The sequence below is a fragment of the Oryctolagus cuniculus genome, chromosome 16, assembly GCF_051225735.1.
Source record: "Oryctolagus cuniculus isolate XC-2025 breed Fujian yellow rabbit chromosome 16, ASM5122573v1, whole genome shotgun sequence".
Taxonomy (NCBI): Eukaryota; Metazoa; Chordata; class Mammalia; order Lagomorpha; family Leporidae; genus Oryctolagus; species Oryctolagus cuniculus.
In genome coordinates, this window is record NC_142882.1 from 48,880,742 (window position 1) to 48,908,365 (window position 27,624).

Consider the following 27,624-nt stretch of genomic DNA (forward strand, 5'->3'; position numbering starts at 1 on the left):
AAGGTAGAATAATTGATTCTGAATATCAAAGACTACAATCAGTATCCATTTTATGTGTTCCTTTATAGATAATTATGGGCATTCTTTAAATTTTGTGGAAATTTTGTTATATAGACTTATAGCAGGAAAAAAAAAGACATGATTCTTAAAACCTTCACTATATATGATATTTAACGTATAGAAAGATCCCAAATTAAATATGGAACTTTGGTTGTGTTTTTTGGATTTTTTTTTAATGGGGGGGGGTGCATTTTACTCTTTCTCACTTTTATCCATTAAATGTTCTCAAAATAACATGAATAAAGAGTATCATCTAAAACAACCATTCAAGGGTGTCACGCACAGTTTCCTGACTTTCGTAGGCCCTATCCTGTTGATGAGGGATGTTTATTATGCTTTATGACAGGCCGTTATACAGGTCAGTTCACAAGTGTCATAAACATTTGATTCTGGGAAATCATTCAGAAATTATTCAGCTTAAGTCAATGTCCACATTGCAAACTGTGAATAAAATGAAATTGTCCTAAGAGATTTTCAGTAATCCAATTCATAGTCATGCCCGACTTGTATTTGTAATAGATTAAATGTGTGTATTCAACTTAGTTGGCTTTTTAAGAATTATTTTGAAGCTACCAAAATAAACATATTAATGTTTTACTTAATAAGGATTTTATGTACTAGCTATATTTTTAAAACTTTGTCTTTATGACCCAAGGCGGTTTCATATAAAAGACAGTAAATTACATATACAGTACATTTAAAGACACATCAACATCTCACTTTTAATGAGCCTAGAATTAAAGACATTCACACACAGATGTATATATTTGCGTGTATATACACATGAGTAAGTAATAATAATAGTAGTAATAATAATAATAACAACAACATTTTGACAGTTCCTTTACTGAATGCCTGCTATGCCCTGAGCACTATATGCAGCCTGGTTGACTTCACTTCATCCTCATCTCAAGTTTTTAACATGCGTGCAGCGAGTCAGTGTTGCAGCGTGGATGTGGAGATTTAGAGTTTAAGTAAGTAGCCAACAGGCACAGGGCCGGGACATAGCAGTGCCATGAAAGTTCAGAAGCTCTTTACCAGCAAGCTTTAGCAATGCTACTACAGTATATGTGTTACCTCTAGTTGTAACATCATGTATTGTATGTATTAAATTAGACTAGTGGAATGCTATGTATTCTATGTATTCATGAGAAAAAGGAAGACCCCAGCCCCTGCTTTCCTGATCAAGGAACAGTCATTTAGAACACGTGCACTTACTGACAATCTGCTGCTACATCCTTGACTGATTTCTGCCGAAGCAGCACATTTTTTAATGACCTGGGATTCAGTCGGCACCAAGGACTGACGTCGTGGACATAAAGGAAAGATCTGAGGACCCGTGGTCTGCAACATTATCATTCCATTTCTATGGGCTTAAGAATTTCCATTAGAGGCCGGCGCCGTGGCTCACTAGGCTAATCCTCCGCCTTGCGGCGCCAGCACACCAGGTTCTAGTCCCGGTCGGGGTGCCGGATTCTGTCCTGGTTGCCCCTCTTCCAGGCCAGCTCTCTGCTGTGGCCAGGGAGTGCAGTGGAGGATGGCCCAAGTGCTTGGGCCCTGCACCCCATGGGAGACCAGGAGAAGCACCTGGCTCCTGCCTTCAGATCAGCGTGGTGCGCCAGCGCAGCGCGCCGGCCGTGGCGGCCATTGGAGGGTGAACCAACGGCAAAGGAAGACCTTTCTCTCTCTCTCTCTCTCTCTCACTGTCCACTCTGCTGTCAAAAAAAAAAAAAAAAAAAAAAAAAAGCAGCAGCCACAATCCCACAACCATAGAGTAGGAAGAGGAACCACTCAGATGCACAAGCTAATAAGGTGCGGAGGCAGTGCCAGGAGCTGCTGGAAACCACAGCTGGGGCTGTAACCTCAGGGATTCGCAGCAAAGGAATGGAGCGACCCAGAGACAAATGACAAACTGCCAGGTCTGCAAACAGCAGTCCTGTATGGATTGTGTGTGCATGTGTGTGTGTGTGAGAGGGAGCGAGAGAATTGGTAGCACATGCTGATGCATAGCTCTCCAAATAGTTTGATCATTTAGGGAAAAGAATTGTTATAAAGTGATGTGACATTTGCACGTTAGGTACTTCACTTACTTGCATATTTTTAAAACTAAAAAGACGACCGTGAAAATCCTGCATGTCCAAGTGGATCTGGCAGGTCTTCTGCGCAGCGTCACGGTGACACTCTCCAGAAATAATGTCTGACACTGTTCCCATGGCATTCAGTTGATGGCCTCCCTCCAGTTCTGCAGAACTACAAGGCCTACCTCCTCCAGGTCCATTTATGGGATCTTTTCCCTGTAGTTACGCACACTCTCAGAAATGTCAGCTTTGGAACCTTTGGAAGTGTGGACAGGACCAAAGTCTCTGTCCCTTTGGCCATCATCCTTAGGTGTCTGGAGTTTGAGAGAAAAATGTTGGCCCTAGAAGGTTTTTACGTGCAAGAGTCAGAATCCAAAGCAAAAAGGGTTTGGTTGTGAATTCATCGATTGCCCGGTGCTTGACTCTGGGTTAACATAGTAAGAATCCGACAAGCACTGAAAACAACTGTGACAGCCTCCCTCCCGTGAGACTGCAGGCACAGCTGCCAACATGAAATTCTACCTGTTGAGCGAAAGTCTTGCTCAAGTCTGAACTGAAATAGACTTAATCCCATGTTCTGCTTGGCTCAAGGCTGAATCAGTGAAAGACAGGTTAGGTGCATTCTTGCCGCTAGAACAAAACCCCCGACACTGAGCAATTTCTAAGCAACAGAAACTGTAAGAGTTCTAGAGGTCTGGGAAGTCCAAGATCAGGATACTGGTGTTCTGTGTCTGCTGAAGGGTTTCTTGCTGGGTTCCAGTGTGGCAAAGAACTGATAGGAAGAAAGGGCTCAGTGCTGTGTACACCTCTTTTATAAGGGTCTTAATTCTCTCCATGAGAGAGAAGCCATCACCACGTTACCACCTTGTCAAACTGCCACCTCTTAATACTGTTGCATTGGACACGGAGTTTCAATTCGTGAATTGAGGGTGGTTTGCAAATGTGCTTGATTTTTATTTTAAGATTCATGTATTTAGTTATTTGAAAGGTGAAGGTGGAGATACAGAGAGAGAGAGAGGGAGAAACAGAGAGGTCTTCCATCTACTGCTGCATTCCCCGAATGGCCAGGGCTGAGCCAGGCCAAAGCCAGGAGTCTAAGATTCCATCCATGTTTCCTATGTGGGTGCAGGGGCCCAAGCACTTTGGCCATCCTCCACTGACTTCCCAGGCACATTAGCAGGGAGCTGGATGGGAAATGGAGCAGCGGGGACCCAACCTGGCACTCAGATGGGGCGCCGACATCACAGGTGGTGGCTTAACCTGCTGTGCTTGATTTCTAAGCTTAACTTGGTTTCCTGTCTGGAAATAAAACTGAAAAGATCACTCCCTCTTCAGAAAATTTCAGAAATCAGCAGGTTTGACAGGTTGCTGGCTAAGCCAGATGGACAGTTTGTAGGCAACAGAATCTTCATATTTGTGTGGCCACTGTGGTAATGATGGGAGCCCAGAACATCAGTTACTTCTAGGTTTGGAGATTCTAGGTCATGTTTTGAAAGATGAGCAAAGAGGTTTGGAATAACATATATAAAAAAGTTGATAAAAGGAAAGGGACACAAACAGGGAATAGTAGCTTAACCCAAACCATTCCTGGAAAACACAGGGAAGAGTGCTCACTGGAGCTAGTCCTCTGCCCACTGCCAACACCCAACCTTTGCCACCTTCACGTCAGAATTTTTTTTTATATTAGTTTCCAGAATGTTGGGTAATGCTGAGAGGAAGAGAGGCAAAGAGAGGGATAAGAGACTCAGAAAAAAAGAGAAGGAAAAGGAAGCCAATTGGCATGGGAGTTTTGTGCTCTCTATCCCTTTATTTAATTTTTTTAAAGATTATTTATTTATTTGAGAGGTAGAGTTACAGACAGTGAGAGGGAGAGACAGAGAGAAAGGTCTTCCTTCTGTTGGCTCACTCCCCAGATGGCTGCAATGGCTGGAGCTGCGCCAATCCAAAGCCAGGAGCAAGGTGCTTCTCTGGTCTCCCACGTGGGTACAGGGGCCCAAGAACTTGGGCCATCTTTTGCTGCTTTCCCAGGCCATAGCAGAGAGCTGGATTGGAAGAGGAGCAGCCAGGACTAGAACCGGTATCCACATGGGATGCTGGTGTCACAGGCGGAAGATTAACCTACTATGCCATAGAGCTGGCCCATGGTCTCTGTCCCTTTAAAACAGCCATGTCAAGGTCAATGCTGTGGCTCAGTGGGTTAAGCCACTGCTTGCAATACCACCCGCTGGAGTCCTGACTGTTCCACTTCTGAACCAGCTCTCTCTTAATGTGCCTGGGAAAGCGGTGGAAGATGGCCCATGTACTTGGGCCTCTGTGCCCAAGTAGGAGGCCAGGGTGGAATTCCAGACTTCTGGCTTGGGCCTGGCCCATACCTGGCTATTGTGGCCATTTGGAGAGTGAAGCAGCAGATGGAAGCTCCTTCCCTCTCAGTCTCTCCCTCTCTTTCTGTTGCTCTGCTTTTCTGACAAATACGTATTTAATAAATAAATAAAACTACCATGTCCCTGTGTGACTGTGCATACACACACTTTTCTTTCATCAGTATTACATTTTTTTTGACAGGCAGAGTTAGACAGTGAGAGAGAGAAACAGAGAGAAAGGTCCTCCTTCCATTGGTTCACCCCTCAAATGGCCACCATGGCTGGCATGCTGAGGCCGGCGCGCTGTGCCGATCTGAAGCCAGGAGCCAGGTGCTTCCTCCTGGTCTCCCATGCGGGTGCAGGGCCCAAGCACCTGGGCCATCCTCCACTGCCTTCCCAGGCCACAGCAGAGAGCTGGACTGGAAGAGGAGCAACTGGGACAGAATCCGGCGCCCCAACCGGGACTAGCACCCGGGTATTACATTTTTTTTGAAAGAGAGGGACACAGATTAAAAGAAGCAGATGATGGAAAAGGCAGATCACTGCCTCTAAGTAGCCATCTTCAAACTTCCTGCACCCCTGTCTGTTACTGTAAGATAGTGAGAGCCTCCCCCCACCACCATGTTCCCATAGCAATCTGGTGAACTCTCTTATGGTTGTCACACTGACTGTGTCTGTTGTCAGCTTATCTGGTTTTCTCCTCACCTGGCCTGTGAGCTGCTCATGGCCAGGATGTTGACCTCATTTGCTGTGAGTCCATGAGTGAGATGCACAGAATCTCCCTGTGAAGTTCAGTGTCCATAATGTGTGTAATTGATCCACCTCAAACTCACGATAAGATGACATCTGAATCATTCCGTATCATAGCTTATTTGTTTATGTCTATAATAATAAGTCTTGTTTTAATTGTTTGAGTTGTCAGTGGAGAGAAGCAAACGATAAATTATTTCCAGGAACAATGAGGTAGTTGAAATATCTTAGCCAAGGACAGGACTCTATGGAATAGGGCATTGGTCATAATGCTAGTGATCCAGCCCGAAGCCTGTGTGGCTTAGCAGGTTAAGCTGCCACCTGCAGTGCTGGCATCCCATATGGACCCTCGTTCAAGTCCCAGCTATTCCACTTCTGATGCAGCTCCCTGCTGATACGCCTGGTAAAGTAGTGGAAGATGGCCCAAGTACTTGGGCCCCTGCACCCACGTGGGAGACCTGTATGGAGCTCCTGGCTTCAGCCCAGCCCAGCCCCAGCGTTTGTGGGCATTTGGGGAGTGAACCAGCTGATGACAGATCTCTGCCCATCTCTCCTTTTCTCACTGTCTCTCTTTTTCTCTCTGTAAATCTGTATTTCAAATAAAATATTTTTTTAAAAAAGTGACCCAGCTTGAGAAATTAAATTGAGCTAACCAAAATAACTCATTCAGTTTTGCCACTTTAGTTCTAAAATACTGAATCCCACCATTCTATCTGGTTCTGATATTCTTCATGCCAAAATAATCACTGTTAACACCATCAGAATTCCCAACCTAAATACTTTGTGTGTCCACCAAGGTTATTTCTCGGGAAATTTCCTGACCATGACTCAACATGGTTTTATATATTAAGATTTACGTCTGTACATGCTAAATTTATAGGAAACCTTTACAACCCAAAAACCAACTGCTTGGTTCAGAGATTATGAAATTCAGCAAAATGTCAACACACTTAAAAATTTGGAGTCACTGCTGTTGCAGCAAAACTCAAGCCAGACCCTAAAATGTGACTAAAACCACATTTTTAAACACCTTCCTTTTCCTCAACGTTTAAATAATAACTCCCAAGATATATATTAATTGCAGTGAGCAGTTTAACTCTTCCTAGAGAAGTTACACATTTTTAAAAGATTTGTTTATTTATTTGAAAGGCAGAGAGAGAGGAGAGGAAGGGGGAGAGAAAGAGAGGAAAAAGTAATGTTCCATTCACTGGTTCATTCCCCACTGGCCATAACAACCAGCCCAGACTGGTTCAGGCTCAAGTCAGTAGCCTAAAGCTCCATCTAGGTCTCCCATATGATGGCAGGGACCCACGAAATTGGGGCATTCTCGGCTGCCTTCCCAGGCATATTAGCAGGGAGCTGTATGAGAAGCAGAGCAGCCAGGACTCAGATATGAGAAGCCAACATTGCAGACGTCAGCTTAACTCACCGTGTCACAACACCAACCCCAAGAAATGACATGTTTCTGATGGCATATATTTAAAATGAAAGGTTGCCTGATTGAAGTCTTCAAAGTCCATCTCTATGTAAAATTACAGAGCCTTCCTAAAATGAGTGTGAACCTTAACACCTTTTCTCCTCTATTACAGAAAACAGTAGATGCGCATCCTCCCATGCTGTGTCGTGTTCCGAGTGCCTTGCGCTGGGTCCAGACTGTGGATGGTGTGTTCACGAGGTGCGCCTTCTCTGTCTTTCATCTTTTCCTTTCCTCAGAGTTGATTTTTCTCACCAGATCGATTTCATCGCCCTAAGATTCAGTGCCTTGAAGGTGCATCAGGAAAAAGAAAGATACTGCTTAACATCAGGAAAGTTTTACTTGGTTTTATCTGGCTGGATATAAAATAAGTAACATTTTTATTAGGAAAATTATGGTAATTTTGAAATGAACTGCAAACCATTTTATATTTTCCATCTGTTCTATAGAGAGAATTGGCAAACACAGATAGTAACTCTTGGTAGTTCAGTAAGCTTTGGCGTGACATTCCTGCTGCAGCTTGAAGCATAAAGTTATAAATCCCACTTGGATCATTCACTTGTATTTGCTTATTAAAGCAAAGCCAGATAATTTATTGGGCTATTCCGTTTATTTTATTTAAAACACTTGAAGATAAGTGATGTACTCGATTTCATAACATCATGAATCAATTTGTCGGTTACTTATGGAAAATGTGATGTTCTGCTTTTGACATGAGACTCTGTATGTTAGATGATTTATACATTTAAATTAGTCGGATTGGAGAATAGTCCAGAAAATGTTTATTTGTTCAAAATTAGCGCTTTCCTATTCTACTGAGAGAAACAAATCTCCAGTAACAAAATGCTTAGTAAAACAGTTATTGTGCATTGTTGAGTTTTTTTCTTTTGTCAGAAATGCAAACATTGTAATGAAGAAGACATCTGCTAATTTGGGGTTTCTTAAGTCATGAGATTTCCTAAGTAATTTTACATGTTACTTATGTAGTTCCTGGGCCTTTTGCTTGACACATCTCTGGCTGGTGTTTCCTCCGGGTTAGCTCAACAGGTGTACCTACCACCATCTTTCCATCCTCTCAGGTTACTGTTTGTCTCAAAGCCTCCCCCAGGAGGCAAGGAAAACTGAAAGTAGAAAAGGATGATGGACATGCCTTTCTTCTGTGAAACAAGTCAGACAGAGGAAAGGGAAAAGTTTACAGATAGCAGTCATGCCTGAAAGTCAGCATCTCTTACTGACAGCCTCAAGTTGCCCAGAGCTCCACCAGTGAGAAAAGCAGGTACCATTCATAAATTAGGACACGTTTGAGTGGAACTCATGGAGCCAGGTAATGTCAGGGTGGACAGCTGCAGAATCCTGGGGCCAGTCCCCTCACCTCCTGTGAAGCAGATGATCTGTTTGAGTCTGTGCCTTTCTCTGAGTCTCCATTTCCTTGAATTTGGAGTTTGCCTCTAGGATTTTCTCTGTCAAGATTGCTTCCTGGCTTGATATTTCCTGACTCCCAAACCATATCCATTTTAAAGTTTAGCTGCATCCCTAAGAAAGATTCTTAGAGCCTTGAAATTTGTGCCAACCTGACATGAGCTGTGGAGTGCATCAGCGAGGGTCGTTTGGGAGAACTTTCAAAATACAGTGCAGAAGCCCAGTTGTCAGCCAAGTATAAATGCCAGCCAGAGAGGGCCGGGTTCTGGAAATATCCTTTCTCCAGCTCACACAGCACAGAAAGAGTGGAGAGTCACAGCTCTGGGAAAAGCAATCATGCCACAGAAGGGGAGGGGGGAATTCTGAGTATTCACAGGAATAGGCACTCAGATGAAAGGGAGGAAGATGAGGGGCAAATGGGCAGTAGCCAGAGGAAGGAGGCAGACCTGCAGCCATGGATGGCCCAGGCTTTTAGAGCGGATCTTAGCAAAAACGTCCAGTCATTCCCTTGAATACGTATGCCCCAAAGTATCCCGTAGTGCAGTACAATTGACTTTATGCACTGAAAGGCAGGCTCTGTAGAGACGCTGAGTTGGACTCAAACCCCAGTTGCCCAGTGTCTAACTGTACAGACCTGGGCATCTGATAGATCTACTCTGAATCTCAGTTTTCTCCACCTCTAAGATGGGAATGCCAGTTGGACCTCAGTCACAACGCTGCACCAATGAAATGAAGCAATATCCAGCATGAGGTGGACGCAGAGGCATTGCCGAAGAAATGGCACTGATGAGTAGAACAGACCTGAGTTGGGCGGGGTGGGAGGTGGGTCTGGAGCCCTCCGTGCAATTTAGGAAACCCAGGGGATTGCCTGATGGCGAGCATAGCCTCAGGGGAAGTGATTGGGTTAGGACAGCCACTGACATTTTGATGAGCACAAGGAGCTGTCCACTCCCTGCTGGCTGGCCTGACAGCATCAAGAAGAAGAATGGATTGGTGAATTTGTAGACCCAGATGCAAATGATGTCTCTGATTTCTCAAGCAGCAAGAATGGACAGAGAGGGAAGGAGGAGGCAGTTGGTTTGCTTCTGATTTGAAAGTAACTGAGAGATAGAAGGAAAGGATCTTATCAATATGACCTAATTCTACGCCTTAGGTTCCTTTTTAACAGCTATGAAAGACAAGTTCTGAAGAATCCTTTTGTTCTCTTGCCTCATGTGACTTGGCTGATAGAAAGTATCACGGCATAGGCAAAGTTGAGAGGACAGGTTTGGGGCACAGTTACACTGACATGTGATACAGAGGGCATTCACTGTCCTGAGGAAGTGATAGAAGCCTTTCTTTTCTGTGCGGGTTGCCTGTTTGGAAATCAGAAAGGTTCAGGGGCCGGCGCTGTGGTGCAACAGGTTAACGCCCTGGCCTGAAGCACCAGCATCCCATATGGGCACCGGTTCTAGTCCCGGCTGCTCCTTTTCTGATCCAGCTCTCTGTTATGGCCTAGGAAAGCAGTAGAAGATGGCCCAAGTCCTTGTGCCCTGCACCCGCATAGGAGATGCGGAAGAAGTTCCTGGCTCTTGTCTTTGAATCAGCATAGCTCCAGCCATTGCACCCATCTGGGGAGTGAACCAGCAGATGGAAGACCTCTCTCTCTCTCTCTCTCTACCTCTCCTCTCTCTCTGTGTAACTCTGCCTTTCAAATAAATAAAATAAATCTTTTTTTTAAAAGAAAGGTTAAGAAATGAGGAGGTAAAAAAAAAAAAAACTTCCCTTCTTGATACCCTCCAAATATTGTATTAAATGAATGAAAAGATCGATTGGCACAGAGCCAGCCAGAGTCATGACCACCTGGGTTTTTTCACCCTTGAGTAGCTTTTAGGGGCAGAAGGTTGACGTGTGATTTCGCTTGTGCTGTACTAGAAGAAAAAGTAAAATATATGGATTAGAAGAAATGAAAATGACACAAAATGCCAAAAATTAAAAGGATGTGCTTTCAAATTGCTTTTCTTTTACATGAAGTGGAAAGTAGGCCACAATGGGCAGGACAGCGTTCCATTCTCCTCTTCGATGCCATGGCTTTTTTTTTTTTTTTTTTTTTTTTTTTTTTCCATTTCAAACCTAATTGGCAAATTGGCGATGTTTTGCTAACTTCATTTTTATAGCGGTGTAAAAACAGCCACGCTGATTGAGCATATTTTGCTGACTTCGGCAGAACTATTTGACATTTAAAGGTCAAATTTCACAGTTTGATGTATAGTTACCATGATTTACACCAATCTCTTCTCCATTCTGTATACACAATTAACAGACTACATGGCTGAAAAGAAAAACAAAAAACAAAAACCAGTTAGAGCTATTTGTTCTTCATTTCCTTTCCGTGATGTGCACTCGTGGGGGTTTTAGATGAGTAACATGCATGTGGCATTTGTCGGAGGCAGGTTTTGTGAGTCATGGAGGAGCAACTGTGTGCCAAGCTTCGTGTCCTCTCAGTAGCTCTCGTGCAGGAGTGGACTCTTGGGAGGAAAGTGATACACATGCTAGAAGCTTCCTTGCCACCTTTTTCCAAGGAACTCCCAGCTGTTTAAAAACTAAGTCTCACTGGGGCTGGCACTGTGACGCAGCGGGTTAACTCCCTAGCCTGAAGCGCCAACATCCCATATGGGCACAGGTTCAAGACCCGACTGCTCCACTTCTGATCCAGCTCTGGGAAAGCAGAGTAGATGGTCCAAGTCTTTGGACCCTTGTACCCACGTGGGAGACTCAGAAGAAGCTCCTGGCTTCGGATTGGCACAGCTCTGGCCTTTGCAGCCATCTGGAGAGTGAACCAACAGATGGAAGACCTCTCTCTCTGTCTTTACCTCTCTCTCTGCCTCTCCTCTCTCTGTGTAACTCTGACTTTGAAATAAATAAATAAATCTTTAAAAATAAAAAAAAAGTAAGTCTCATATGCAGTACCTCCAAATTTTGTCAGTAGGTAGGATAAATTAAGACAAGAAATTAAGACCGGTTGTTTCAAACTTCATTCGGAAATCTTGATGTGGGTCAACTGGTGAACAAAGTTAATCTTTCTGTTTCCATGAAGTCATTTGCCAGATAACACCTGCAAATCCTGACTGGAAGGAAGGAGCTATTCCCTCTTGGCTTTTACCTGTATTTGTGACACATTTTAACTCCGTTAAAAAGTCCCGTGATGAACATTCTGTCTTGACAGACCACACAATGTCTCCGTTGCACTCTTCATCTGTTTCATTGTTTTACAATTCTTAAAAAATGTAAAAGAGTTTTTTGGCATTCAAATGATACAGAAACAACCCATGAGCTCTGTTTGTCTCAGTGACTCTAGTTGACTCTGTTGAGAAGGGAATTAAAGTCTTTGTGTGGATGTTTTTGTGTCGCCTACCACTGTCCCATCTCAGTACTCACCAGTGCCAGGGATGTCCCTGGTTATAGCGAGTGAGTTCATAGTCAACATTTACTTCTGCTTCAACTTGATAACCCCCTTTATCTATAACCCTATGACGTTCTGTGCTTCCCCTAAGTTTAATTCCCAGGAAGGTTGCATTTACTTATTACATTCACCTGTGTTTTGTCAACTTGGCTGTTAGGGAATCTGCCTTCCTCCAACCTGTATGCTGAGAACCTAACAAATCTTTGTTTCTGAGTAAGTTATTCATTCAACATCCTGTGATGGAATAATTAATAGATTGGAAACCCAGTTCTCTGATTCATCAGAACTAAAGGAGGAAAGTTGAATATCAAATCAAAATAGCCACTTCTAGGAAGATCACTGAGCAGATATCCAGCTCACATGAAGCTAATATCCCAAGTAATTCAGGCCAACATTGTGCTATGCATATATATATATATATATACACACTATATATGTGTATATATACAATATTATATATTTATGTATGTCTATATAGTATACCTATACATATAGTATACAAATCTAATGTTATATATATATATAATAAAACATACTTCTATACTGTTCAATATATTTACCACTCTTGGAAAATAAATCTGAAAGCTTATATAAAAAATAAAAATTTCAATTTTTTTTCTGAATCATGATGAAGTAAATTTTAAGTTTGTTCTATTAATTCCAAATTTATTGGATGACTTTTAAAAAATATATTTATTTATTTGAGTGTCAGAGTTATAGAGAGAGCGGGAGAGGCAGAGAGAGGGAGAGAATATTCCAACCGCTGGTTCACTCCCTGCATGGAAGCAACAGTCAGAGCTGGACCAGGGGAAAGCCAGGAGCCAGGAACTTCATCCAGGTCTCCCATGTGGGTGGCAGGAGTTCAAGCACTTGGGCCTTCATCTGCTGATTTTTCCAGGCCATTAGCGTGGAGATGGTTCAGAAGTGGAGCAGTGGGGACATGAACTGGTGACCGTATGCAATGCTGGTGTCACAGGTGGCAGCTTTACATACTATGTCACAACGCTGGCCCCTGGATGACTTTTAGATAGCTATCAAATATCTAATTCTGAACGTTAGTTAATCGTTTCAGATTCAGTTGCAAATCGTGAGACACTGAACTACAATATTTATTAACCCCATCATGAACATCTTCCTTGGATTACTGAATTATTTACAGACTGTTGCATATATAACAAGTTGCTTGATTCTTGATGCTAGTCTTTTATGAATTTTCAGTAGCTAATTAGGCATGTGATGTCTGAGCATTTGCTTTCATATTCCAAACATAACAGTATGTAATAGACATACCAGAGGCTCACATTTGGAACCACTGAATAGTCTATTTCAGTTAAATTTTCTCTTGGATCAGTCTTTCCAACATAAAATATCTACAAAGAATTAAGTTGGTATAATTTTACTGTGATCAGTTAACAATGTTTGAAGTGCCTAGTTTAAATCTCTTTTTAATAATTCATTTTCTTCTTTATAAATAAGATTCAGACATTAAAATTTTATTTCAGGCACATTTCCCAGTACTCTTACTGGAAACATGCAACTACTATGAATAGTTGCATAATTTATTCTCTATTGGAAGGTGGCTTCTTTGCAATATTTGCTATGTGGTTTTCATTGGTTATAGCTGAGATAATGTGCACCAAAAGCATCAGTGATTTTCCTTCTTTCAAACAGGATTTCATCTCAGGTGGACCAAGGAGTGAGCGCTGTGATATTGTTTCCAATTTAATAAGCAAAGGCTGCCCGGTGGATTCAATAGAATACCCATCTGTGCATGTGACAATTCCAAGTGAAAATGAAGTTAATACCCAGGTGACACCAGGAGAAGTGTCGATTCAGCTGCGACCAGGTTTGATGATTTTTCAAATAAAATTATGATGAATTTTGATTGGAAATTATAGTTCATTTGAATTTGCTGGTGTCTAATATGGGCTCACAGTCAAAAAACCAGAATTGTAGTCTCTTGTGCCTGTGGCCAGCTGCATGACCTGAGACACCCTGTGAACATGACCACACTATGTAATAACAATGTGTTTTGATCACATAATCTGCTCACACCATGACATGGTCATGTTCCTACTCACCACCAGCTCACAGACAAAGGCAACATGCTTTATTCCACTTTTCCATTTCTCCTCCAATGCCCAGCAGAGTGCTGTCAATAGTAAATACTCCATAAATATTTGCTGGATTGATTGATTAATTAGCTAGTAGGAGATGGGAATTATGCTTTGTAATGAACTTGCAGACACAAAACTGGATTCTGTGACTGTTGTATTACAGTGGACAGCTGTGTCGTGCCCCTTCCTCTTGTACTTCTGCCACACTTCCTCTTCTACCACAGTGTATTCTACAGTTTGACACAAGCCATAGGGCTATAGAAAGCACTTTTTCTTCAGTGCTAGAGAATCCCAGTGTATGATTACATAGAGAAAGGTAAGTCAGGATACACAGGCACTCAATTAGGTGGATTTGGTTTAGAGCGGTATGCAATTGCCTTCAAGTCTTCATAATTTCATTCTGGGTGGTCCTACCCTGTCATTTATTTTTAACAACCACTCTTGACACAACCCCCTCCCCACTCCATAGTTGAGCTAGTTCTTCCAGACTATTTGATCACCAGAAAAACAAAATCTACTTCTTTCTTGGCCATTGATGTATTTCCAGCTGCCAATTAAAACTGTGTTCTTCACCATATAAAATAATACTGCTGCCCAGTATGTACATACATGAGTAACAGCAAGAAAATGAGATAGAAAATGAAAGTGCTTAGGTTGGCAAGATTATGGATCTCGTCACCTTTTATTGCAAAAAACAATTTACAATGGCTAATGAGTTCCTTTTTAGAAAAACAGAGGAAAGCAAATATTTTATGTTTTTGTTCACCTAATTCTAATTCAGTATGCTCCCTAGACTCTGCCCTTAAATATGGCTATAATTGCACATGCATCTCTCTTGCACATACACACTGTGTTATCGTTGCCCAAACCCTTTACTGATTTCGTTCTCTCTTCCTGTTACTCTAATAAATTCATTACTCTAGATTTTCTGATCAGTGTGAGCTTTCTTGGAGCTTCTCCTGAGGCTATCTGTAATATCCCCAGTTTCTGAAGTGAGCATTTAGCAAAGCAGTTAAGTTGCTCCTTGGGACCCCTTGCCTCCCATCTCCCAGTTCCTGGGTTTCAGTCCCAGCCTCCACTTTCCATTCCAGCCACCTTATCACCCCTGAGGAGGCAACCATGATGCACAGGTACTTGAGTCCTTCGCACTCATGTGGGAAACCTAGATTGAGTTCCTGACTCCCAGCTTCAGCGTGATCTGACACTTTCTGTTATGGGAATTTGAAGAGTGAACCAGTAGATCGTAGATCTCTGTCTTGCTTTTACAGTCCCTCTGTTTTTCTTTTTTTTTTATATAGAAAACTATTATTTTATAAATTTCAAAAGTACAACTTTTGGATTACAGTGGTTCTTCCCCCCATGACCATGCTCCCACTCGTAAACCATCCCATATCCTACTCCCTCTCCCATCCCACTCTCCAATAAGATTCATTTTAATTATTTTTCTATACAGTAGATCAACTCTATACGAAGTGAAGATTTCAACAGTTTGCACCCACACAGACACACAAAGCATAAAGTACAATTTGAAGACTAGTTTTACTGTTAATTTTCATAGTACAACACATTAAGGACAGAGGTCCTACATGGGGACCAAGTGCACAGTGACTCCTGTTGTTGGTTTAACAATTGACACTCTTATTTATGATGGCTGTAATCACCCGAGGCTCTTGTCATGAGCTGCCAAGGCTATGGAAGCCTCTTGAGTTCAAAAACTCTGACCTAATTTAGACAAGGCCATAGTCAAAGTGGAAGTTCTCCCTCCCTTCAGAGAAAGGTACCTCCTCCTATGATGGCCACTTCTTTCCACTGGGATCTCAGAGAGATTTTTCATTTAGGTCATTTTTTGCCACAGTGTCTTGGCTTTCCATGCCTGAAATACTCTCATGAATCTCTCTTTCAGATAAGTAATGATAAAAATAAATAATGCATAGAACCCAAGTTTCTTACACATTTCCATATCCCCAGCAATGCTGTCATCTGGTGCCTTCCCATTGTTCATCACAAGACTCTTTAGGGTCTTAGTTTAGCAAGTCGCCCCTTTGAGGCTGATTAACACTGAACTGTAGCTAATATACCACTCAGTTACATTTCAGTTTCCTGACTCTGATGGGTCTGTAGATATTCCTCAGTTCACACTTAAAATGTGAGAGCAAGATACTACTAATACATCTTTTACAAATTGTTGTTCAATATTCTGGAATCCTGTCTATTCATTCTCCACTCACTCTTCATTTTCCTTTAGTGGGTTTTTTAAAAAGGAGAATTTGAAAACACTCTCCTTACTATGTGTAGACAAAGTACAATACAGTGATCATAAACTTGCCACCTTAGTCTGTTTGGCTGCCACAAGAAAATGCCATCGATGGGATGGCATAAACCACAGAAAAGATCTGTTTTCACAGTTCTAGAAGGGCTAGAAGTCCAAGAGACTGGGATGGCCAAGATCAAGGTGCTGGGAGATTCAGGTCCTGTGAGGACTCTTTCTGTAGCCTCACATGGCAGAGGAAAGTGGAGGGAGGGAGGGAGAGAGAGAGAGAGAGAGAAGGAGAGAAACACTTGCACAAATGCTTCAGTATCTGCTTTGAGAGCACTAAGCCCATCGTGGAGGCTGACCCTCATGAGACTCAAGTAAACTAATTATCCCTTAAAGGCCCCATCTCCAAATACAGTCACACTGGGGCTTAGGGCGTCAACTTAGGAATCCTGGGGAGCAGCTTCATGCCAGGTAATTCAGTCCATAGAGTCTGATATATAAAACAACATTTTTAAAATTCACGGAATATTTTTTTTTTTGACAGGCAGAGTGGACAGTGAGAGAGAGAGACAGAGAGAAAGGTCTTCCTTTGCCGTTGGTTCACCCTCCAATGGCCGCCTTGGCCGGCGCGCTGCGGCCGGTGCAGCGCGCTGATCTGATGGCAGGAGCCAGGAGCCAGGTGCTTTTCCTGGTCTCCCATGGGGTGCAGGGCCCAAGCACCTGGGCCATCCTCCACTGCACTCCCTGGCCACAGCAGAGAGCTGGCCTGAAAGAGGGGCAACCGGGACAGAATCCGGCGCCCCAACCGGGACTAGAACCTGGTGTGCTGGCGCCGCTAGGCGGAATATTTTTAACAATCATATTTTAGACAAACAAGAAACCTCAATTCTAAAGTGAAAAAGTTTTCATAAGCCAACATCTCTGAACATAATGCAATAAAATTTGAAAACAATCCAGAAAGATAAAGATCAAATAACAGTAAAATTAAGGAAAGCCTAAATAATTCTATCTCCAAAAATAAAGCAAAACTATAATCACAGACTAATAAGAAGAAGAACACACATCAAACTATATGGGATGTGACCAAAATTGTTCTCTCTCAGAAAAATTCAAGACACTAAATGCTTTTATTATTAAGAAAGAATGAGTAATAATGAATTAAGCATCCAAAGAAAGCTATGAGAACAGCAAAAAGAAAATAGCCATATGAAAACCAAGAGAAGGGAGTTCAAACACATAAACAAAAACAAGATTGAGGAAATGCAAAGTAGAAATAAAAACAAAATAGACATATAAGTCTAGGAGTTGGTTCTCTGTAGAGTCCAATAAAATAAGTTACTGGCAAATCAAATTAAGGAGAACAAAAAACAACCTAATTGTATAACTAATCACAGAAACAAATACTGAAAAAGGAGACTTCAAGAGAATATTAACCAAAAACCTATGGTAAAATGTTTAAAACTTGGTAATACTGATAATTTTGTAGGGAAAATGCAAGTCTAAAATTGACTCTTGAAAGGGGAGAACCTGAAGAAACCCAAGAATATACAAGAAGTTTTAAAACCTATAAATGTTTATAATTATAAAAATTACAATCATTCTTTTATTAAAATAAAGAGAACTCTCTAAAGACATCAAACCTAAGCGTTTTCAAGGGAAGGAACGTTTCATTTTCACTCAAACATTCCAGGAATACGTTATAGGGTACTTCAGAAATTCAGGCAGTTACGATATCTACATCCCAAATCAGAGTGCTTGGGCTTGACACCTAGCTCTGGCTCTCGTCTCCAGCTTCCTGCTAATGCAGGCCCTGGGAGGTAGTAGTAATGGCTCAAGTGGTGGGGTCCCTGCCACTCATTTGGGAGACCTTCCTTCCTTCCTCTCCCTCTCTCCCCCCTTCCACCTCAAATAAGTAAATTTAAGAAACAATTTAAAAGATGTTTATTTTGGAAATTTTTAACTCCAGGCATAGTTTTTCACGATAAACATTTCCATGAACCTCTCGGAGACCTCTCATACAAAATCGTACACAGCTTCTAGAGGTTTCTCAGTTCCTTCAAGTCCTTAATAAAAATTTAGTAAATATAGTTAAGCTCTATGTAACATAGGTCAGTGTTGTAGCATAGCCGGTAAAGCCACCACCTGCAACTTGCTAGCATCCCTTACCAACCAGATCCCTACTAACAGCCTGGGAAAGCAGCAGCAGATGGCCCAAGTGATTGGGCCCCTGCACCTGCTTGGGAGACCTGGCTGAAGCTGTTGGCTCCTGTGACCACCTGAGGAGTGGACCAGCAGATGAAAGACCCCTGTCCGCCTCTCTCTTTCTGTAACTCTAGCAAATAAAAATAAATAATACATTTTTAAAATATTTATTTATTTATTTGAAAGGCAGAGTTACACAGAAAGGCAGAGGCAGAGAGAGAGAGAAAGGTCTTCCATCTGCTGGTTCACTCCCCAGATGGCTGCAATGGCTGGAGCCGCATAGATCCGAAGCCAGGAGCCAGGAGCTTCTTCTGGGTCTCCCACGTGGGTGCAGGGGCCCAAGCACTTGGACCATCTGCTGCTGCTTTCCTAGGCCATAGCAGAGAGCTGGATCGGAAGAGGAGCAGCCGGGACTCAAACCGGCGCCCATATGGGATGCCAGCACGGCAGGTGGCAGCTTTACCCACTAAGCCACAGCACTGGCCCTAAATACATTTTTGAAAAGATGCAGGTGGTAGTAACAATATGACCAAAAAAATGGCCTTAATAAGAACAATCTCACCGAAAATAAACTTATACAAATTAGCATAGTTTGCTAATGTGGCTAAATCTTTCCAACATAGCTGAGATCTTTATTGGCAGAACTTTATTTTATATTCCTTTTTTTGTAGCAAATGTGTGTTAAATTACATTGAAAATAGGCTCATCTGAAAAATGAATTTTGCTACCAAAGACATACCTGCTGAGCACAATTGAGTTATAGAGGTTGATGAATGACTATGCGTGGACCTAACATAGAAGCTTCAGCCATGGTGAAATACTTCTTGCCTTTCACTAGCTTAGAGTCTAGTAGCGATAAGAGCATTAATGACAAAAATATATGTATTTACCAAATACTCTGGTAAATATTCTACATAGATCTACTCCTTTAGTAGCCCTTAATCACTAAAAGAAGATGTGGATGCCCTTTCTGGAATCTCATAATTATATAGCAAGCACTGTAATGGTGGGACGCTATTGTTGTCATGGAAACACAGGGGCAGGGACCTCAGCCCACTGCTGGGAGGAGCAGATTACCCAGTGGTAATTATGGGAAGAGGTGGTTAGGCCACCGCAGGAAGACAAGGCACGTAAGTGGACACAGGATGAGAAGAGGCGGTTAGGGCACCGCAGGAAGAGAAATCACGTAAGCAGGACACGGGTGTCTGTTTGCAGAGTTTATGTGGGGAATTCCCAGCCCTTTTGTCCTGCTGGAACTAATGATGTAGAGTCAGGATGGTGGAGTCACTTTGATCTGGTCTGATTAATCATCTGATAGTTGGAGAGCGACTGACATATTAAGCAGGGAGTGACGTATGCAATTTTCAGTCTTAAAAATGATGGACTCGGTGGTGTAGATAATAATTGCAGGAAAAATGAGACCATTAGGGGAAGACAAATGAAGAGACTATAGAAATTATCCAGGCAAAAGCCAAGACAAGCTGGTGTGGATGGAAACGTATCTGACATTCTGAAATGCCGCAGGAGGTCATTGGAGATTTTTAACTTGGTGAACATAAGTGAAGTATTTGACTACGTTCTAAACTACTGATTCACAACTCTTAAATCCTTTAACATGTCAGCAGTAATGAGTTAGAGCTACAATGTTAAAGTCAATCTAATTTTGCCTCGTGTTAGAAATTCTACATCTCAAAGGAAAAAGAAGAAACCAAAAAGGAAGTGTTATGGTCAACCCCAAGTGACGGTCTATTACACTATTTTCCTTACAGTTGGCCTTAACTAATCATCACATATGTTTAGTGGTTGGGATTCATTGTTTAATGCAGAAAAAAAAACTAAAATTAGTGAAACAATGTGTACTGAGGGGGAAAAAAAAGATAGCCCTACATCCAGGAGTCAGTATTTTAAAGATATTCATAAACTCACATCACCAGATAGATCCTTCATACTTACCTGTTCTCCAAAAATTAGAAAGCTGTTGAAAACAAGGAAGCATTTGCAACAAGAGAACAGTTGAGTCATCACATTCCCTATTGTAGGAAATTACTTGGGTTCGGGGTGCAGGGGTGGAGGGCCCTTAGTGTTTCAGTTACGATGCCACTTAGGGTGCTCACATCTCATATAGGAGAACCTAGATTTCCAGTCCTGGCTCCACTTCCAGTTCCAGCTTCCTGCTAATGTGCACCCTGGGAGGCAGCAAGTGATGGGGTGAGGGCTCAAGTACTTGGGTGCCTACCATCTATATTGGAGACCTAGTTTGACTCCTGACACCTTTCTTCTGTTTGGCCCAGCCCCAGATGTTGGGGGCATTTGGAGAGTGAACTGGAAGATGGAAGATGCCACTGTCTATCTCTGTGTTTCTCTGTGTCTCTTTCACCCAAATGGATAAACAAATTTTTAACAATTGTATAATAATAAAAATACTTAAGCTATGTTCTGATACTGACAAAGAAAGATACCAGATACAAGAAATATAAATAAAGTTATCTTCAACAGCCAAATCCCTTAATGTGACAAGAGCAGCTATCATTAACTTAATGTGAAATAAAAAAGACACCTTGGCATTAAATTTATTTAAATATTAAGCCTTATTAAACACTGACAATATTTGGAGAGTGCACTGCAGTCAAGTTTAGCTTTATTTATATTACATATTCAGTTGAATATAACTATTTAATACCATCAGGTATTTGGAATACTCCAGATAGTTTTAAAATAACAGAAATGTATGAACCTAGACCATGAAAAATTAACAAAGCTCTTAGAGAAAATGGGATTGCAAATTACATATTTCTGAGAGGATAATTGGGTGTGCAATGGAGTGTTATTCTAGAGACAACCGTTCTACATGGGAGGAAAGGTCAAGACTGGGGCATAATCACTTGGTTATAACCACTCAGTATGTGACGAACCTAAGGGCACTACCCCTCCAGGACAGAGATCCGTGGTCTGTCAGCAAAGTGTAGCTGTGGTTCCCAGGTAGTCACCTCCTCCTGCCAACTACAGTTCCTTTGGCGGCAACCTGGCACCAAAGGCGGGGAGTGAGGATTTGCCCCAACTTCCTGCAACCAGCCCTAGCACTTCATAATTAGTTTCCAAAGTCCCTCTAAGCCCATGTTTCACACCCTGTTCTATTTCTCATCCCGAGTTAAGCCTCTGCATCTTGTCCAATCTAGTTGATAAGTGGTAACACCAGGAGATTACATAAAAACTGGTTTCTGTGTACTGGTCAATCCACGCCAGTGTTGCAGAATCTAGGAGCAGAGTTCAGCTTTGCAGAGCTCCTTGGTCAGAGGAAATTTGTAACCTCATGATGGTGACAGCACACGTATGAGGCCTTACTTTTAGATATGTTTCTTTCCAATCCAGCATATTCAAAGCCTCTTTAATGTCATCTGCCTTTTCAGTCCTCTATTGGTAGCATTCTAGTATTGAGTGAGTCTGGGTTTTTCCATCAGACACAGTAGTATCTGCACTGCCAGAGAGAGGTATTTCTACCACCTTTTACTGTGGGATTCAAATGCCTAAGAAACTTTCTTCCATGAGAAGCAATCATACATAATTATCCAATCCAAAGCCAATCTGGGAGCATATTTTCGGGAAGGTCTCAAATTTCATGGGCAAGACATGGTGATCCAACCTCAACCCCTTTCGTTTCCTTGTTAGCATGAGATTTGGGCTCCACCTCTCTAGGGCTGACTGCTTAAAATGGGACCTCCCAAGAAGTTCAGGGGCCTTGCAGGGTAAGTGCTTGCAAGTGATTGCTTTTCTCTTCAGCCAGGACTAAGAAGTCTGTGTATAGTCTTTCTCCTCTTTTAGTGAAAACTCATCATACTGAGGCCCCTGCCCATGCTGAGATCTTCATCTGACCCTAACTACTTGTGCAAGGCCAGCATCTATGTGATCCATAACCAAGCCACCGTATCCTGCAACTCTGATCATTTGGGCAGGATTGCACATAGCCTTCTTCCTCACTGGGGCCATTAAGAACCTAGTGTGCTTCCTCGACCCAGTAGCTGATGTCTGCTCAGGGTCCCTGTGTGGCTAGCATTTGTTTGGGCCTCCAAGGACTGTTTCTTTGCTAATGCTTCACAGACTCTGCCTTTCTGCTGAGGTCACCAACCCACACTATGGCTGAGCCCCCTGCACAATAGGCCGCGTATCTGGTGCATCCAGCTACGCCTCAATGAAAACACACAGACATTCATCTTCAAACAGAGCTACCATAAACTACCATGATTCACCAAGATAAAAATACCATGGGCCAGTGCCCGAGGCCTTTAGCAACACAACCAAGTCAACAGTTAAGAAAAAAAACACTACACAATTTATAAAATTTTATTTAAAGAATGCTGACCCACACGTTAAAGTTCAAGACCCTTCTATATTTCATTGATCTGTCCCGTGTTCAAGTTTAAGTTTTCTGAATTTCTTTATTTTTTTTAAAGATTTGTTTTATTTATTTGAAGGTCAGAATGACACAGAGAGAGGGCCAGACAGAGAGAACAAGAGATCGCCCAGCTACTGGTTCACTCCCCAAAAGGCTGTAATAGACAGAGTTGGAGCCTGGAACTCCATTCATGTCACCAGCATCAGCAGCAGGGTAAAGGTGTTGGGCCATCTTCTGCTGCTTTCCCAAGGGCATTAACAGGGAGCTTAGATCAGAAGCAGAGCAGCTGGGACTCAAGTCAATGCTCTAATATTGGATGCTCATGTCACAATTATCACATCATATCACAATTGCTTCACCCCACTGCCAGCCCCTGAATTTAATTTCTCAGAACAGGTCTTGTCACCAGAAGCCCAAAAGCTGTGCAAAACACTCATACATGCTCTCCTTTAGCCCAGCTCCCAAAATGAAGGGGTGAGAGAATGGGCTGAGCTGAGCTATGCATGCCCTGGTTCTTCTTCCAAAGTCTTGGACCAAAAAGCTAGGAGTGGAACACTACAGGGAGTTCCTACACATAAAGGCAAATTAAGAACGAAAGAACAGGTCCCTTTCTCCTGTAATTAATACTACATTTTGGTAAAACCTTACTATTTTGAATAAGTTACTAATTCAAATGAAAAATGTCTGATGTGTGAAATAATTTAAGAGGATATTGCTACTTTCAAGTGTCTTAAGACTGGAAATATGATTGGATAAATTAAGGTATTCGTTTAATCAGTAGATTAGCCTAGCAATTATGGATAGAAATTGGTGTCTACTTAGAAACTATTTTCCACTAAAAATATTTTCCATGGAAAAATAATGAGTGACTTACAAAGCATTTACTCTATTGTTTACAAAAAGTGAAATTCTCATATTGCTTGAATTTAAATAGATGACTTTTCACCGAATACTTTAAATTAAAAGCTCTTCTACTAACTGTGCTTGGGGATAATCCAGGTCCTTCTTTCAATAATAATGTGACACAAAACTGAAAAGAATGGTGTTACAGATGGCTGTCCTTGGGAGGCTGACTTCTCAATTTCTCCGTGTAATCCCCTCTTCACATTCCAGCTGCTTTGGCCAAGGCCAGTGCCTCTCTGCTATGGTTCTTCTCCAGTATACATTTCTTGTGCAACCACTAAGTGCTGGACAAGTGCAGCTCCCTGGATCCTCCAAGTCTTCGGTTGGCACCACTGTGTTAGCCCTCAGTCTAATTCGTTGACGGCTAGGAAGAATCTTGCTAATTCATGATGAGGCACTAAATATTTTGGCCAGCTCCATGTACTCCCCACTACCAGAGTTTTCATACCTCATATGTAAATAAGATGTGCATACCTTCATCCAATAAAAGAGCATTTTTCTTGGGATATCTTTCTGATTTCCTGAAATCTTTGCAGAAGCACAGCCACCTACTGTCTTGACATATTACTGCTTGCTGTTTTGTACACTGCATTTCTAGCTATTGAAGGCAACACAAGTTCATAAACGTATTCTGTTTCGTTTGCATTAAGATCATCCATTGGTTATCATCCCTATCTAGCCTATAGAATTAAGAGAAACGTTGGCATAGTTTTAAATGCTTTATATTCCAGAATATTCCAAATTCTGTTATATGCAAATTTGTGGTAATTGTTTCAGATGCTGAAAGGTGACTGATTCCCAAGATGCTTAAAATGAAGATCATGTGATGATTTTTATCTTTCTTTGAACTAGGAGCTGCAGCTAATTTTATGCTGAAAATTCATCCGCTGAAGAAATATCCTGTGGATCTTTATTATCTGGTAGATGTCTCAGCATCAATGCACAACAATATAGAAAAATTAAATTCTGTTGGAAATGACTTATCTAGAAAAATGGCATTTTTCTCCCGTGACTTCCGCCTTGGGTTCGGCTCCTATGTTGATAAAACAGTCTCACCATACATCAGTATCCACCCAGAAAGGATTCACAACCAATGCAGGTATCTCATATGTGACACAGATATCATATTAAATCAACTTTTTGTTATAAAAATCTCACATTATTTTTATATAAAGAAGTGTACAGATTTTATATTTTAGTCTTATTAGATAAATATCAAAGATATGTGGAGGTTAATTCCTGCCTGTAAACTTCTGAAAGGATCTGTAGATCAGGTTTTTTGTTTTTATTTTTTCAAATATCAGTCATTCAGTTTTTAATCACCAAAAAATACCCTCTACCTAACATTGGGAACTTTGGATAATCAGGTTGCTGTGTATATAATTATGTGTTTGGAAATTCGGCATTTCTCCTCTTTGATTGCTCTAAATTTGTTGAACTAAGATTTTAGAGTGTTTATCTTGCCCACACTGTGCCTAGCTCTCTGTGACTGCATTGTGACTGTGTATAATTGTATTGTTGAGGACATGACCAAAAGGAAACTCAGCCAGCTATCACATGGAGAGTGGGCCAAAGGATGAGAATTTGCTGAAAGTCTTTTTTATTTTTTCATCATTTTGGAATTCTGGTTCTAAATAGTACATGCTCCACCATGAATGAAAAAGTAATCTTTTTTTAAAGATTTATTATTTTTTATTTATTTGAAAGAGTTAGAGAGGTAGAGACAGAGAGAGAGGTCTTCCATCCACTGGTTCACTCCCAGATGGCTACAACGGCTGGAGCCGTGCCGATCCGAAGCCAGGAGCTTCTTCCTGGTCTCCCACGCAGGTGCAGGGGCCCAAGGACTTGGGCCATCTTCTACTGCTCTCCCAGACCACAGCAGAGAGCTGGATCAGAAGAGGAGCAGCCAGGACTAGAACCGGCACCCATATGGGATGCCAGCGCTTCAGGCCAGGGCATTAACCCACTGCGCCACAGCGCCGGCCCTGAAAAAGTAATCTTAAAATTGCAAATTTATCACACGGTATTATCATAATCCTGCTGAATTTTCAGAGAAACAAATCTGTGTAGTTCTTTCTTCATCAAGCATTTTAATAACTTTCCCATTTCCATGAATTGCTCACATCAACTTCCAGTACACATTTCACTTCATTAAAGCAATTTCTTTTTGCTTTTATATATATATATATATATATATATATTTTTTTTTTTTTTTTTTTTTTTTTTTTTGCTCCAGAACAGGATTCATTCAGACCCTTGTGGAGTTCCATGAGTTCCTGGCCTTGAATGTCTGACAAAGAAGTCTCATTTTCTGGGATATCCTATAATTCTTAAAATAATCTAGATATTTTGGTTCATCACCAAGAATTCCACACCAAGTATTTTGAAAATCAGTATAATAGGGAGTGTGCGTTTGGCTCAGTGGGTAGACATCACTGAAATATACCTGCATCCCATATTAGAATTCTGAGTTTGAGACCCAGTTCCACTCCCAATTCCAGGTTCTTCTTAATGCACATGCTAGGAGGCAGTGGGTGATGGGTCAGACACCTGGGTCCTTTCTACCCACATGGGCGACTGAGTTCCAGGCTTTCAGTCCAGCCCAACCCTGCCTACTGTGGACATTTGGATTTGGAAAGTGAACCAGCAGATGGAAGATTCCTCTCTGTATCTTTGTCTCTCTGTCATTCAAATATAGATCAATAAAAATAGTCATTTAAAATTCAATGTAATATTTTTAATTGAAACAATAAAAGAATACTTCAACTAAATTCTGAAACCATTCCCCAAATATGTGCTACTCAACTATCTCATGATCAGTTGTGATAGGGAACCACTGCAAATTCTCATCTTAAAAATTCAACAGGCAGGGGCCGGCGCCGTGGCGCAGTAGATCAATCCTCCACCTGCGGTGCCAGCATCCCATATGGGCGCCGGTTCTAGTCTCAGCTATTCCTCTTCCAATCCAACTCTCTGCTGTGGCCTGGGAAGGCAGTGAAGGATGACCCAAGTGCCTGGGCCCCTGCACTCGCATGGGAGACCAGGAAGAAGCACTTGGTTCCTGGCATCGGATCGGGGTAGCTCCAGCCGTAGCTGCCATTTTGGGGGTGAACCAACGGAAGGAAGACCTTTCTCTCTGTCTCTCCCTCTAACTCTCACTGTCTATAACTCTAACTCTCAAATAAATAAATTTTAAAAAATCTTTAAAAAAAACAATTTCATCAGGCATATTAGCACATCAACAGCCCTTTGTTGTCCTGTATTATTACAGAAACATGTTTAATCTTCATTTTTTTGAACACCAAGCTTTATAGTTCTATTTCCACCATGCAAGAAAGCATTCACCAATATTAAACGTCTATCTAACTTTGTAAGTGTAACTTTTTGCTTATAAAATTTCCCTGATTAAAAAAATAAATAAATAAATAAATAAATAAATAAAAACACTCCCTTTCTCCTACCAAGGACAGCATGTGGGTGGTATTCTGGAACATTCCAGGAAGCATAGCAAAATGAATTTGCATTCCGTCTTTCCCCATTCAGTGACTACAACTTAGACTGCATGCCCCCCCACGGATACATCCATGTGCTGTCCCTGACGGAGAACATCACGGAGTTCGAGCGAGCTGTGCACAGACAGAAAATCTCTGGCAACATCGACACACCCGAAGGAGGCTTTGATGCCATGCTGCAGGCTGCCGTCTGCGAGGTAAGACATTGCACCCTGCTGAGCACTGGCGCACCTGCAGAGCTCTCAAAGGAGAACTCCTTGTCTCATTGATGGAGTGAAACCGTCGTGCAGAAGAACGCACTCTCCTATCTCTCCCGTGTCTCCAGTGTTATGCATCTGGGCACGTGTTTGAGACAGGCTGAACTGTAAGAGGAGGCTAAATCGAATGCACCAAGGGTAAAAGGTTGCTTATGCACATGGACTAAGCCTCTCCAATAAGACTGCTTTCTTTATGCGCCTCACATCATGGAAGAACCAGAACTAGCCAGCCGTGGCACTCACAACGTGTTACCTATGTACTTGGTAGCTTGTCTCATTCCTCCTCCAGGCAGGGCAACCCCAGAACTCTGTATCCAGGAACTAGTGTGGTCAAAATGACTGTGGAAAAATAGAGAATAGACAAATAAAAAAAAACACTGTTTATGAAGTGGCGTTCTCCGCA

The 27,624-nt window shown here is 41.9% G+C and overlaps 1 protein-coding gene across 4 annotated transcripts in view; it reads left to right on the forward strand.

Annotated features, from left to right (window-relative positions):
* The window catches only part of ITGB8 (integrin subunit beta 8), a 90,594-nt gene that overhangs the window by 31,346 nt on the left and 31,624 nt on the right, over window positions 1–27,624 (forward strand). For all 4 annotated transcript variants that reach the window (XM_008261486.5, NM_001082304.1, XM_008261487.4 and 1 more), the window contains 4 exon segments: window positions 6,838–6,923; window positions 13,255–13,429; window positions 24,305–24,551; window positions 26,996–27,161. In XM_008261486.5, the coding sequence (XP_008259708.4) occupies window positions 6,838–6,923; window positions 13,255–13,429; window positions 24,305–24,551; window positions 26,996–27,161 (674 nt within the window).